This window comes from Acanthisitta chloris, unplaced genomic scaffold (genome assembly GCF_000695815.1).
Source record: "Acanthisitta chloris isolate BGI_N310 unplaced genomic scaffold, ASM69581v1 scaffold25050, whole genome shotgun sequence".
NCBI lineage: Eukaryota > Metazoa > Chordata > Aves > Passeriformes > Acanthisittidae > Acanthisitta > Acanthisitta chloris.
Window position 1 is genome coordinate 117,802 of NW_008652595.1, and position 13,679 is coordinate 131,480.

The 13,679-nt window shown below is 44.4% G+C and overlaps 1 protein-coding gene across 1 annotated transcript in view; it reads left to right on the forward strand.

The window, feature by feature from the left end:
* The window catches only part of GRIA3 (glutamate receptor, ionotropic, AMPA 3), a 147,697-nt gene that overhangs the window by 117,321 nt on the left and 16,697 nt on the right, over nt 1-13,679 (forward strand). The window contains exons 12-13 of the mRNA XM_009077889.1: nt 10,376-10,623; nt 11,183-11,297. Coding sequence (XP_009076137.1) covers nt 10,376-10,623; nt 11,183-11,297 — 363 coding nt within the window. The remainder of the gene's footprint in view (nt 1-10,375; nt 10,624-11,182; nt 11,298-13,679) is intronic.

Below are 13,679 nucleotides of genomic sequence, written 5' to 3' on the forward strand. Positions count from 1 at the left end.
CTCTGCATTTCTGGCTGCCCATGCTGAGGAAAGGTGCTTTGGCATGGAAACAGCTACTAGAAAAAGCATGTAAATATGGTGAGGGGACTGGTGAGGTATCTCTTGAAAAAAAAATTAAGTTGTTTAGCTGCTAAAACTGAAGCCAACATAGAAAGCAATTTGTTCAAAAGTAAAGAAAAAAACATGAGAAAGATTAGCACCAAAGCAGAAATTAACATTTATCTGAAGAAAAAAAAACAGTGAAAGAACAAATGAACAGATTGACTCTGAATTCCTTAGAAATTAAAAGAAAACATTCCTTAAATGCATCAAAAAGGATTCTGAAATACCTTCTGCTGAAAGCACTTGGGGTAGCTCAGACCTCCCCTCCTGTTCAGCAGAGCTTTGTGTTGGGCTGTATGAAGTGAGGCTGTGGTGACACAGGTTGCACCAGTGGGTCCTTTCTGGCTTGAAAGAGCAAACTGAAGCTGATGCCCCAAGCTGGTAGCGTGCAGAGAGGACTCCTCATTCAGGTGCCTCCAGGATACTCGATATGGGCAGACTGTGGCAGAGGAGGCCAGTGCTGCAGGCAGGAGCACAGCTCCAGCCCAGAGCCATCAGGAGACAGGGAGGGATTATGACAGTAATGCATTTGGAAGCACTAGCGTGTTATACCCTGTTACAAGTTAAAGAGCTCATTGCTTTCCTCAGATGATAAGGTTGTGTGAAGACGAGAGGGAAATAAATTCCACCAGCAAGCAGTTTAGGTAAGGAAAAGCCTTAGGTTATGCACCGATAGCTGCCGTGCAATTTTTATGCATTCTGTGCAATCAAATGATATTGAGATCATCATTAGAGCCTATTAAAAACACCATCATGAACTCTGTGCACGCAGCACTAAGGGTTTCATCTGTAGTTAAACTCTTTGATTTTTAATTTCAAAATTTATTTTGCTAGTGAAGATGAAGGGCTTGTTTCTAGCACAGCACTCATACAAATGCTTTTGCCTTTGGATAAAACTATGATTAGCAGTTTGGAGCTTTCTGTGTTTTTGGCATCGAGCAAAACAACACAGTCATCATAACAAATTCCTGACAAAGATATTGAAGTGTGATTGTATTTATGGGCTTTAAAGAACTGAACATCACAGAAAAGTGATAGTTTCAAGTATGAGTTGTATAGGTCTTTGATAGGCAATGTGGCAGCAGTTAATCAGAAAAAGTACTCTGGTTTAACTGTTTTTCAACACAGTAGGTGTGAAAATTTTATTCACCCATATATTCTCTCTCCCTTCCCTGTTTGGTATAGGTGGGAGTGTGCACAAATATTAAAAGGTGAATGTATGTGTGCAGAGAGATCACAGCCTCTCCGTTGCATGGATGATAGATGGTCTGCTTGTGGGGTTCTTTTAATCTCTTGAACCTCCTTTCTGCCACATGGCCAACAGGCAGTTTTAAAGGCAGCAGGAAATCAAATGTGACATAATTACAAAAGAAATGGTTTCCCATGAAGTGATCTAATGTCTTTAAGCCTATAGATTGGAGAGGAAAATGTATCCTTACGGGAACTAAAATTAACAACTCATCCATCATCCAGTCCTTGGAAAGAAAGCGTTTGAATGGTGCTGGAGTTACGGTGGCTGAACTGTTTACTAATTTCAGCAGTCAAGCCAAGATTTAGAGAAGCTTTCAGTCAACACTTAGTAACAAATATTTGAATAAATCTTTCCATTATCTTCAATAACAGATGGCATTTGTCTATCAGCTCTGCCTCTGTTTGTGGTTTAAGATTTCTTCCGCACCCCTGTCTTGATAACACCCAGCAGTTGCCCTCTGTGAGAGTAGGGCTGTTGGCTGCATGCTGTGGTGAGCAGGTCCCGTGGGCCAGGTGATGTGTGTGGGGCTGCAACCCGAGGGAAGCCTCACACAGAGGGACTGCAGGCCCTGGGAAACCCAGTACAGGGGAGTTGCAGCCCATGGGAAACCTAGCACAGAGGGGCTGCAGATCATGAGAATCCTAGCTCAGAGGGGCTTCTCCCCATGGGAAACCTAGCACAGAGGGGCTGCACCCCATGGGAAACCTAGCACAGGGGGGCTGCAGATCATGGGAAGTCTAGCACAAAGGGGCTGCAGCCCATGGGAAGCCTGGCACAGCAGCTTGCAGTGGGTTAATGCGGTAACTGTGTCTGCACCACAGAGGCAAAGCAGAGAGCGCCTGGGGGGAAAATCACTTGCTGTTTGAATGCTCTACTTTTTGGAGAGCGGCTCTATGATAATGATAATGACATTGCTCAAGACAGCGAGGACCCTGGTTTTTCAAGTCTCTCCTACTTTACGTAATGCTGCTATGTAACATTAGTACATGCTTATTAGGGATTCATTTAAAATACATGGGTGCTGATAAATTACTCACAGCATTGCTGCTGTTACTTTTGCATAATTAGAAAATACATGAAAGTTTAGAAACTCTAATGATGTGAATATGAGACATCCCCTCTTGCAGTCCGCTGGGATTTCTCCATCATTGCCTGTATATTGGCCTTTACTGTCTGGAGCTGGAAACTCATTAGACCTGACAGTGTTCAGATCGTGTGCTGGAAATGCCGTTCTCTGTTAATTTATTACGGGCCAAATCCAGAGCAGGGCTGGTGTGCTGTTCAGTTGCCCAGACAAGACAAGTCTGCTGAATATGTCACTGCTGGAAAGACGCCCCTTAGCCTGAAGGCTGACGTAACTCTCCCTCTGGCCACTCGAGTACATGCTGCCCCTGCTCCCCAGGCAGGACGGCAGACAGACAGACAGGCTTACCCAGCACAGCCATCCGGATCCCCCACGTTGTGCCACCCAGCCCCTGTCATCCCCTCTGGCAGTGTTTCCTCAGGGCAAGTGCTGCCCGAGCGCTGGCTCTGTCCTTAAGTCACAGAGGATTTACAAAGGCAGCTTGTCTCTGGTAAAGACTTTCATTTTAATTTCCCAATCAGCATTGCAGCGAGGGCGAATGGATGGCACCAATAAAGCAAGGAGATGAATATATTCTGAAGTTCAGTGTTGTGCCAGGAAAGGACGTCTTAAAATCTTGATTTACATTCTACTGCTCAGACTGTTACTGACATGTCAGAGACGTCTGGTTACAGCCGAGGCGACTCTGCTTGTCTGTTTGTGTGAGCGGCGCTCGCTCCAGAAAAGATGTCTGTTCAAGCAGCTATAGCACATCACCTGCCTGCTGCCAAAGGTTACACTTTCAAAATGACCATGATACACAGGAAGAAAGTCTCAAAAGACAACTCCTACAATATTGTATTATTTTTATAAGATAGTTTCTTTTGTAATCAGGCCACTGTGTGTGTCAGAGATGGAAAAGCTGAAGCCTGGAGGGGGTTTTGCAGACTGCTTCCCCAGCTGTTCGAGTAGGTAGCACTGCCATGGACCCTCCTTCCCCACTATTGCTACCTCCACCAGCTCTCTGCTGGACTCCCCGTCCCACCCAGCTGTGGAGGGGCTGTCTTGCATCTTGATGTAAAGAATCCTCGAGGAAAGCAGCAGCCCTGGGTTTTGTGGGTCTGATCCTTCTGCTCTCTCAGCTTTATTTGCACCAACTGGGAAAGGAAAATGCCTTTCTAAAGCATAAGTTATCATCTGGGCGACAAACCAACATGACAATTTCTCCCATCACAAACTTGGCTGTGAAATGTTATTAGTCACCAGGTCACCCTTTCTTTTATGTTTATGCATATGGTCTCAAAGATTTGTGTATTCCTAGAAACATACAGACTAGTTTACATGCTCATGCTTGAACCTGGCTTTTCTGTGGCATCCCACAAATTCCTAAACTGTGGGTAGAGTTTGGTAGATTTGAGGGTTGGCCTTGCTAGGAGAGAAATGCCCTGTGCATGCTCATGGCATCTGACCTACTTTCTTCTGCCGAGAATGTAATAAAAGCAAAAGGTTCATGTAATGATGGGATTGATTTTTCTGTCCATATAGGTAAGTAAATTGCTGGCATCACAAGTTATCTGCGGCTAAAAGCTGTGACATTGATGTATTAGACTCTGCCCTATGACCTTCAGTAAATGACATCTCTGCTTTCCTGTCTGCACTGGAGAAAGGGGACTAATGGTGCCCTCTGGCCTTCATGAGACCTATTTTTGCCTTCTCAGTAAAGAGCTTGGAAATCTCAGGCAGAGGGACCTTGCTAATAATATTTATCATGTTCTTATTACTAATGGAGCATCATTAGGCCTGCCTCCATGTTCTCCAGAGCTGGGATTGGGCTGGGGGCTCCCACCACCGTCCCTCCTCTCAGAGGCAGCTGTGCCAGGGGCAACTTGATAGCAGGTTTGTAGGGGAATGGAAAGGCATCAAATCAAAGCCATGTCCAAATGGACAAGACAGTGGTGGCCACTCCATTGCAATTTGCCATATTGGAAGTACAAGCAAGCAACTGCCTAAATCCAACGGATCTGAGTGATGCCCGAGCCAGGCAGCAGTGGCAGTACCAAGGTAGTCTCTGGCAGTTTTTCATTCCTGTTTAGTAACTGGCTTTTTAATGGTTCATAAGCTACTGGATTCATTAGCTGCCATAGAATAGCTAATTGCACACATGCAAGAAAAGCAATGAGTGATGATAATGAAGCTAAGGTTCACACTTTACTGCCCAAGTTCATACCAATGAGGTGTGCATCTGTATAAACGCAGCATCTATTATTCAGATTAAATACCTGCACTGTTTTTAGTACATACCTTTGTGTTTTCTGTCAGCAACATCTGCGTGACTTAAGGGCTGTAAATTTCCCTTGTTAAAGAGTGATAACATAGTCATAGAGCTGGTGTAGCAGAGAAGAGTGTTAAGTCTGCTGCTTTAGGTGCTTTATGAATGTCTCTGCCTACCTTTGTGTGCATGCCATGGTTAGGATGCCCCATGCACTTTTTTATTTTGCTGCACTTGCCTGTTGGGTTTACTGCATTTCAATGCATGCTGGCCTACTCCCAAGTGTATTAAAGTTTATGTAGCCTGGACCCAGCCCTGAGACCACACATCTGTAACTGGCTTCCTTCTGGCTCTTCTCCATCTTCAGTATACCTGATCCATTTGTTGCACTGATATTGCCCAGCAAGAAATATTCTCCTGTTCTTCTTTATAGCCCAGCTACTGGATTACTGGACCTTATAACTTCCTCTCCTCCCTCTCTTGTTTAAGCTTGTTTATCACTCTCTTAGTTTTGAGGGCAGAGGTAAAAAAATTAACATCTCAAATTTTAACAGTATAAAAGGGATAATATAAAAATGGATTTTAAAAATAAATTGATTTGGGTGAATTTGGCTCATGACTGGATGATCAGCAATCATCACCTATAGAAGAACAATTTGAGCTTGACTACTGGGAAATCATTTCCTGGTGCACATGGTCATTTGAATAAAATATGCCAGTGGGGTGCATGAGGCAGTCAGTTGGACGAAGACCTGCAGGTTTTGGAGGAGGTGGCAGAGAGGGTTAAATGTTCTAAAATGGGCAAAGGACATCCCTGTAAGGTACTTTAACCACAGAGGAGAAATGCTGTTTCCTTCAAGTGCAACAGCTTCACCACTACTCAGCAGTGGAGGAGGTGATGCAATGTCACTTTTAGCAGAAGCGTGAGACAGATGTCTGCAGAGGGGGAAGGTAATTCGGTCAATGGGAGAAGGCTTCAGCCACAAAGATATCTTAGAGCTAAATTTAACCAATGTCAAGGAATCATCCAAGATGTGCTGGGGTTTGGGATGTGCAAAAGTGAAACCAAGGCATCCGATCTCTCTCAGCTGGAGCCAGGTTTGCAGATGCTGAGTTTTTTTGGTTCTTGGATGGACTGAAGAAATAACTGCGACTGAGAGGCAAACTTGCCTCCTTCCCACCACCTGTATTGTGCACCCAGCCCCGACTGGACATGCTTTTGGATGCTGTGGGTTTGTTTGATTTCTAATTTCTCTACTGGAGCCAACCACACATCAAAACTGGGAAAATTAGAATGAAAGACAATGTTAAAATTGTGGACTGATTGAATTGGCACCTTCTTTTCAAATGAATGCATTGCTGCCCAGAAGCAATGTGTATTTAGGTACCGATTAGTAACGGGCCAAGTGAAGCAAGTCCTTGGCACGAGAGCTGCTGGCTCTGCTGACACGGAAGGGAGCTGCCTGCACCCTTGGCTGAGGTGTTTGTGGCTCATACTTCTGCACAATTCTCCAAATAAAGGAGAAAAAAAAAAGCCATCACTATTGACAAAGCAAAGGCCAACTCTATTTATATCTACAGTAAGGCTGCGATAATGAAAAGACGCTTTAATGTGTCCCTGGGACTAGATGAAACACTGAAAATGTTGCTTTTAAGAAAAAAATTATAATAATATCCCCTTGAAATCCCAAGGAAATGTGTGTGGCGGACTTCTGGAGAGCAATATCAAAGCAATGAAATAGGAGTTGCAGAGCATAGGGAGTTACTGCAGTTATGGGCTTTGAATTGGTTTAAATCTTTGCTTTTAAGCTTTTTTTTCTAAGTATCTCTTTAAAAGTAACACTTTAATGAGAGGAAAAATGTTTTACTGCCACTGAACTCTAGCAACAGTGCAGATCTGTCAGACCTTACCTTATTCTGGAGTGTAAATACTTTCTCTATAGTTGCTTCTGCTGTCTGTCCCCCCTCATGGGTGTCAGACTCTGGGGGTGCAGGGATGGGCGGCGTGAATGTCTGCAGAGGAGGACAGATGGGTGAGAATGTTCTTTCAGCACAGGATTGCAGCTTTATAGTTAGGAAGGAAAGAACTTTTCCTTTTCTGAAAGTCTTTTAGGGGCATCTAGGGTGGTTGGGTTTTGTTGAGGCAATTGGAGAATTGGAAAAAGGAAAATACTCAAAACATCATCTTTCATTTCATCCCATTGTGTCTTTGACCAGCTTTAGTCAACTGGTTGTTTCGTGGCTTTGAGCATGTGTAAAATATGACTCCTGGGGTAGAAGACGCCCTCAAGCACTGCTGAGTGAGTGTGCAGGTGTCACAGCTTCTCTGGTGGCACTGACCTTTTCTCCAAGAAGCCTCATCATAAGTCATTATTTTGACCTCATTATAATTTTAGGGGAATGGCTGCAAAGAGCGTCACTAACCAAGAAGAACGCAGTGGCCAGAGCTTGTCACCTCCCTGGTGCTCTCTCCCAGGACACCCGTGTGTCCTCACCCAGACCCCCTAGCCAGACTGTTTGCTTCAAAACCAGCACATACCCAATGTATTTTATTTTAATCTTTCCCAGTCAATACATGTTGTGTTCATTTCTAGCTTGTATTTTTGTCTACTTCTACTAAATCAGTCTGCTATTCTAGTTTAGTTAATTTGATAATAACAAGACACTATGAAAATCCCTCTTGGCAGAAGGAGAGGTGGGCAATGATAATACAAAAACAGAAACTGATTTTTAACTACGTATCCAGAAGAGTTTAATGAAGGCAGCAAACTGTAAAGCTTAGACTCTTTGTTGAAGTTGAAAAGATATCAGGTTTTAAGTTGTGGAATTTGGTTTTCTGAAGGATGAGTGATGATATTCACCCTTTGCCCTTGGAGCAGGGAACATGCTTTGTTTGGACCATGTGCAGCCCTGAGCGTGCTGTTGGCACTCGTCAGATAACTGTGATTATTAACACTGCACAGATGCACTGGCCATTGCTTTCAGGTAGTCGAGCCAGCTGGAAAGAGTACGAAAGAACTTATTACAGGCAGGTATTCAGGTGTGAGTTAAAAGATTAAAAGGAAAAGAAATTCTGGTTTATCTGTGTAACTAGAGGCACACTCTGCAGAAGAAAACAAGCAAAAGCATATGTAGTGCATGCACAATTTGAAAGACTCATCACTTTAGCTTGCTGAGAGGTATAAAGAGAAAGAGTAGAGCTGGTTTTGTACCTTCCTTTTGTCCCTTAGGTGCCCATTTGCAAATATAAATGGGCAGGTATGTTTGTATTATTTATGTTAAAAGAAGATGAAGGTTGTAAGGACGAGAACCTTGAAACTAGGACATGCCTTGAAACTAGGATTGCCACTGCTCATGCAGCATCTGTGTTGGCTGGCCAGGCTGTCTGTGTTACCTCTCTGCCTGAGGGAGCTGCACAAGGAGAGCAGGCAGGCTGGCCATGGGCAGTGCACTGGGCTGTGCTGTGCTCTGCCTGTGTTGGCTGCTCTGCCCATGCTGCCACAGCTGCCTGCACTGCCCCGGCACAGGTGCACACAGCTGCCATGTGGGCTCTGTTGCCCACAGGGCACAAAGATAGTGGCAGCCACCGAGATGGTGACAACCACCATCTCCCAGCATTTCTGGTAGCCTTGGGGTCCCCAGAGCCCCTCCAGTGAGCGTCTGCGTCCTGTGCAGTGTCCTGGGCAGCTCCCAGCAGGGCAGGAGGTGAAAATGCCCATGTGTATTAAGGGAGTTGTTGGAAGAGCAGGACACCCAGGTCAGTGTGGCTGGAGAGGGCACCTCAAGTAGTCAGTGATGGAGTGGCTAGTAGCATGTTTTGGCTGCCAGCTCATGGGTGCCTGGCTGAGAGCCCCAGTGAGACATCCCATGGGCAGATGCAGCTCGGTGCTCTCCTCTCCAAATCCACCTGCTGAGGCTGGCAGTCGTGGTGGGGCAGGGCCGTGCGGTGCTGGCACAGAGCAGCGAGCACAGCTCCTCACCACGAGCTGAGCTGCCACACTGCCCCCTCAGCTTCAGAGCCACTGTCAATCTCAGGGTATTCGGTGTTTGCTATGCAGGGAGAAGTCAGGAAAATCCCCTGATTCTTTGTTTTACCTGTGTAAGGACCATGTCAAGCCCCATTTATATCACTCTTACTCCTGATGCAGGACAAATGAAGCCAAACAGCCTCTTTTTAGGCAGGAGATGCTCTCTCTCTTGCATGTTTTTCACACCCACCACCCAGCCAGCTCCCCTAAGGCTGGGCTGTATTGTCTCTCTGATTTCCTGTTGTCGATTGGGCTGATTTTAATTGGTTTGCATTTTCAGTTGTTTTTCAGCTCATCAGGACGGATAATTAAAGTAAAATCCTGCCCTCCATGCTCCTCTCCATCAGTTGTAGCAACACCAGCTGAGCATGTTAATCTTAAGCAGTGCAGGCAGGGCTTACTCCCTTTGAAGTGTTTGGAGGCTGGTTGTTAAGAATTACATTATTCAAAACGCATTAAATTGTCCTGAGTGAGGAGGAAACATGTCTCAGTCATCAAGCTGATGGACATTAGCAGTCTTTCGCCACAAGTTTGCTAAATTTGAAGTAGGTTTAGCTACTGCCTGCCTCATTCCCATTCTGCAAGGAAAGCTGTGGACAGGGAACTGGCAAGGAGTAGGAGGCATAAATTCGAGATACCTACAGCTTGGACCAAAAGCCTTATATAAATCCCTTGGATTTCTAGACTTTAGAGAAATGCAGTTGGCATTACTGCCTTCTGTTGACCAAGCAGGAAAGTTTAACCAGTAGTCCAGGATACAAATGCTTAAGAGTCTGGAGGTGGCTTTGAGATCTGAGGGTGGTTTAAATGTTACTGGTGGAGAAGAGGGAGAAGGGGAAGTAACACATTTCTCAAGATTTCCAAGTTTACAAAACCTGTATGCTGAGCTAGAGGCTGTTAGGGTTGGCTCAGCCTCAAAATGAGAAAGGAGGAAAAATATATATAGATGACAGGCAGATGCAGTCAACCAGCAATTTTTTTCAGCTTATTGCTAATAGCAAACACAAATATCTTTTAGGAAAATGTGAAACCAGATTTTGAAAGTTTGACTACTGATTCATAAAGGATTTTGTAATTACTATTTATATCCCTTGTATGAGCATCACTATTAGAAGCCACTAGAATGTCATGGACTCCTGTATCATAGACCTGCCATCGCCACTGTGGAAAGCAGACTCCTGCCTTGCTGAAAACTTGTAATAAGCAAACGTCAGTCCTTCCTAGCTGCAGTTAGTGTTAAAAAGCAGTGCTGAGGATTTGTGGGAAGAGGAGAGGCTCTTTTTGCATCTGTTGGCCATGATGGATGAGCTAGGATTTCCCAACCTCCCTCTGGTTCAGTAGCAGAGCAGCACACAGGTAGATAAAGCCAGAACAGAGCTGAGCACTGGGATGGGCACACGCTGTTGCTCATTCTGACTGCCAAGCTGCCAATTACATGGAAATTACTAGAATAAATGTCTGAGATATGTTTTCCCCTCCCCAAACATTTTATCATTTGGTCATTGTTCAGAGGAATATGTGTCTGTCTACAAGCTACCTTGACTTTTTGTGAGTCAAGGGTAGTTGGTGTCATTTTACCTCTAGGCCGGCTAAGCCCAAGGAGCTTGGTCTTGTGCACTTGCCAACAGGACTCTTGATTTCCTTCCTTTTGTCTCTCCCAGAGGTCAAAAATAGCCGTCTATGAGAAAATGTGGTCGTACATGAAGTCAGCCGAGCCCTCAGTGTTCACCAAGACTACGGCAGACGGGGTGGCAAGGGTGCGGAAGTCAAAGGGGAAGTTTGCCTTCCTGCTGGAGTCGACGATGAACGAGTACATCGAGCAGCGCAAACCCTGTGACACCATGAAAGTTGGAGGCAACCTGGATTCCAAGGGCTATGGTGTAGCAACCCCCAAAGGCTCAGCATTAAGGTGGGTGGAATAATATAACAATATCCATGTTGTTATAGTATTCCACCTACCCTGATGTATTGTGTTGTCATTTTCTTTCTTGTGGATTTTGAGGTAACTTTAAAGTTTAAAATCTTCAATATTCCATGGAGTTAAATAAGACGGTAAATTATGGTTTCATTTATTTAATGCATCCATTTTTCTTGTGTTCTCTTCGTGTTGTCCTTTCTGATTGTTTGTTGCTGTTTTAATTTTACAGTTCGATGGCTTTTTCAATTTAAATGGTAAAAGCCGAGTTAACCTGCCATATGTGACGAATGTTAACTGCATGATGTGGTGTTCTTGTTACTTTTTTTCTCAAAGACGATTTCCCCATCCCGCACACTTCAGTTTTGAGCAAATGTTATCCTCCATGCCACCTTCCAATATTTAACCCTGTATTTGCTGTACAGACATTTTGATAGCTCCACGTTCTGTGAAATTTTAGCCAATTTGTCCTCTTGTGCTCCTTTTTTTATACGTTACGATTTCCTAAGCATTTGTGCATTTTTTCTTACAAGTTATGTTTTATCGTTTCAAGAAATGCTGTTAACCTGGCAGTATTAAAACTGAATGAGCAAGGCCTCTTGGACAAATTGAAAAACAAATGGTGGTACGACAAAGGAGAGTGCGGCAGCGGGGGAGGTGACTCCAAGGTCAGCCTCAATGTCACCACAATCGGGTACCTTAGCAAAGAGTAATCGGCAAGGCTGTTATTTTGCTTCTCGAGAAAAAAAAAACAACCCCAAAAAAGCAGATGAAAACCATTTCACTAATTTTGGTGGGGAAAAAAAACAACATTTGCTTGCCCAGTAGCTCTTTCAAAAAAAAAACGGTCTTATTTAATATCAGCAGGCTTGGTCGAGCTTGGAAACCTTATTTAACTAACAGATAGAAAGTCCAGTATTGGTGGAACCTACACAGAGCAAATCAGTGAGGTAACTGTACAAGAAACCAGTGATCACATCTGGCCACCGTACTAACCCCTGAGGTTTTGGTCCTCATCCATGACTTAGCTGTGATGCAGAGTGGGTTTTGAGAGGCTTTTTTTTGCCAGGACCAGCTGTCCCAGCACAGACCTGAATCTGAGAGGACTCCCAGCTCCTCTGCTCTTCTGAGGAGGAGTCAAGGAAATCAGTACCAGCACATTTGTCTTTGCTGGCCTTAACTGGTGCTACCTTCCCTGAAGGGAAGCCTGGTCTGCAGAGAAGAGCTGCTGTTGTGGGGCTGTAGCTCAGGGAAGGAAAGGGTGGCTTCTCACCTAATCACAGCGTGGGGTAGAGAAAAGAGTTAATTGACAATCGTGGCAAAGGCATAATGTCAGGCAGAGATGATAGTCACTTGTTAATGGTAGAATAATAGCAGCAATGGTGATGTGTAGGAAGTTAGAGCTTGCGATAGGCGAAGCTGAAGTGAGATGTGCTGCTTGCAGCAGGGAAGTGTTTTGCAGCACTAAACTGGAAATTAATCTTAAGGAAAGAGATTTTGAAAGCTTTGCCTGGAGTATTCAAATGTCATCTTTTGTATGGCACTGACCAGTCTTTTGCAGGCACCTATGCAGGAGCCCTGCATCTGTGTTTGCTGTGCCTTTGATACAGATGTAGAGTCAGATCTGGCTCCAGTGACAGCAGTGGCAATGCTGTCACTGCCTTCTGCTGAGCTGAGGTTTCCCCCAGCATTCTGGGCAGCCTGTACAGCAGTGAGACTCACAAAGTTGCTTCAGAGAGTTTGTGTATTGCAAAAGTTAACTAGTGTGCTTTCCTATTGCCACCCTTATCCTGTAAAACTGGCAGTTTCTGCAGCCTTTAACCCAGTGAGGAGAAGATGTAGCTAGAGTAGGCTGGGTACTGTTGGTCACCTTGGGTGCAGGAATTACTAAGAAAATTAATTTAAAAGACATTGTTATACTGAAAAGTACTGAAATTCATTTTCATAGTGACAATCTCCTACAGCTAGTAAAATCAGTTCTTTAGGGAACCATAACTCCTAATCTCTCTTATAAAAATGCTTCAGCTTTGGTCCAAAATCAATAATAACAGTATTTTCAGTAAACTGCAGTTTCGGACAATTACTGCAAATTACTGCTGCAATCTATGAATAAGAGTTGCTTACAGTTGGCTACATAGGAAATTGCTCAGCTCTTCATGTCTGATGTTAGCAAAAGCCACTGTGTAATATTAAAGGTAGGAAAAGCTCTCGAATTTGGGGTTGTTCAATAGCTGGAGGTCTGCAGTGCTCAGCAGCAGCCTAGAGATGAGCATGAGCTTTTTTTATGCTTTTTAGCTCTGCTGCTCATCCTTCACAGAACATTTTTATATAATGTCATATTTGCCAGTATATTAAATGTTTAATATTCTCCTGGGATCCAGCACCTCATTGTCTAATGCTGCCTCTGTGAAAGAAAACTCTTTGTACAAACCAGCTTCAATGAACTTCATTGCTTCAGGTTCATTGAATTAAATCCAGCCAATAATGCTTACAGCCCTAAGGAAACTAAAAAGGATTTTTAAAATGGTCATAATCAGGGCAGGGCCATCCTTCTATTTTCGCTTATGCTGAAAGACATTTTACAAAGTGCAGAACTGTCCGTTAGCAAGCCCTTGGCCTGGTCAGGGAATGTCGAGGGAGTGGAGTCAAGGCTGCTGTGATGAGTTGGTACCCAGAGAAATGGAAAGGGGAGCAAACACAATAATGTGTGTTTTGCTGTTTTAGTCCATAAATCACAAAGCACTGTTTTTCTGCAGTTTGTCATAATGCACTATGGTGAAGGACTACTTGTTTGTTTGAGCCGCAGGCATCAGCTCTGGGGGCTCAGCACAGCCAGCAGGAGCATGGGTCAGAGAAGCCCTCCCACAGAAAACTAAACCAAGGCAGGCAGGGAATGGGTTAGTTACTGTTTGTAGAGGTGTGGTAAATCAAAGGGCTGTTTTGTTACAAAGTGGCTTTTCTTCCGAGGTGCGTTGTGCAGGCACTCAGTGCTGCAGGCTGCGATGTGGTGGTGCTGCAGCAGAGGGGCAGGTGCCTTCCCTGCAGCACAC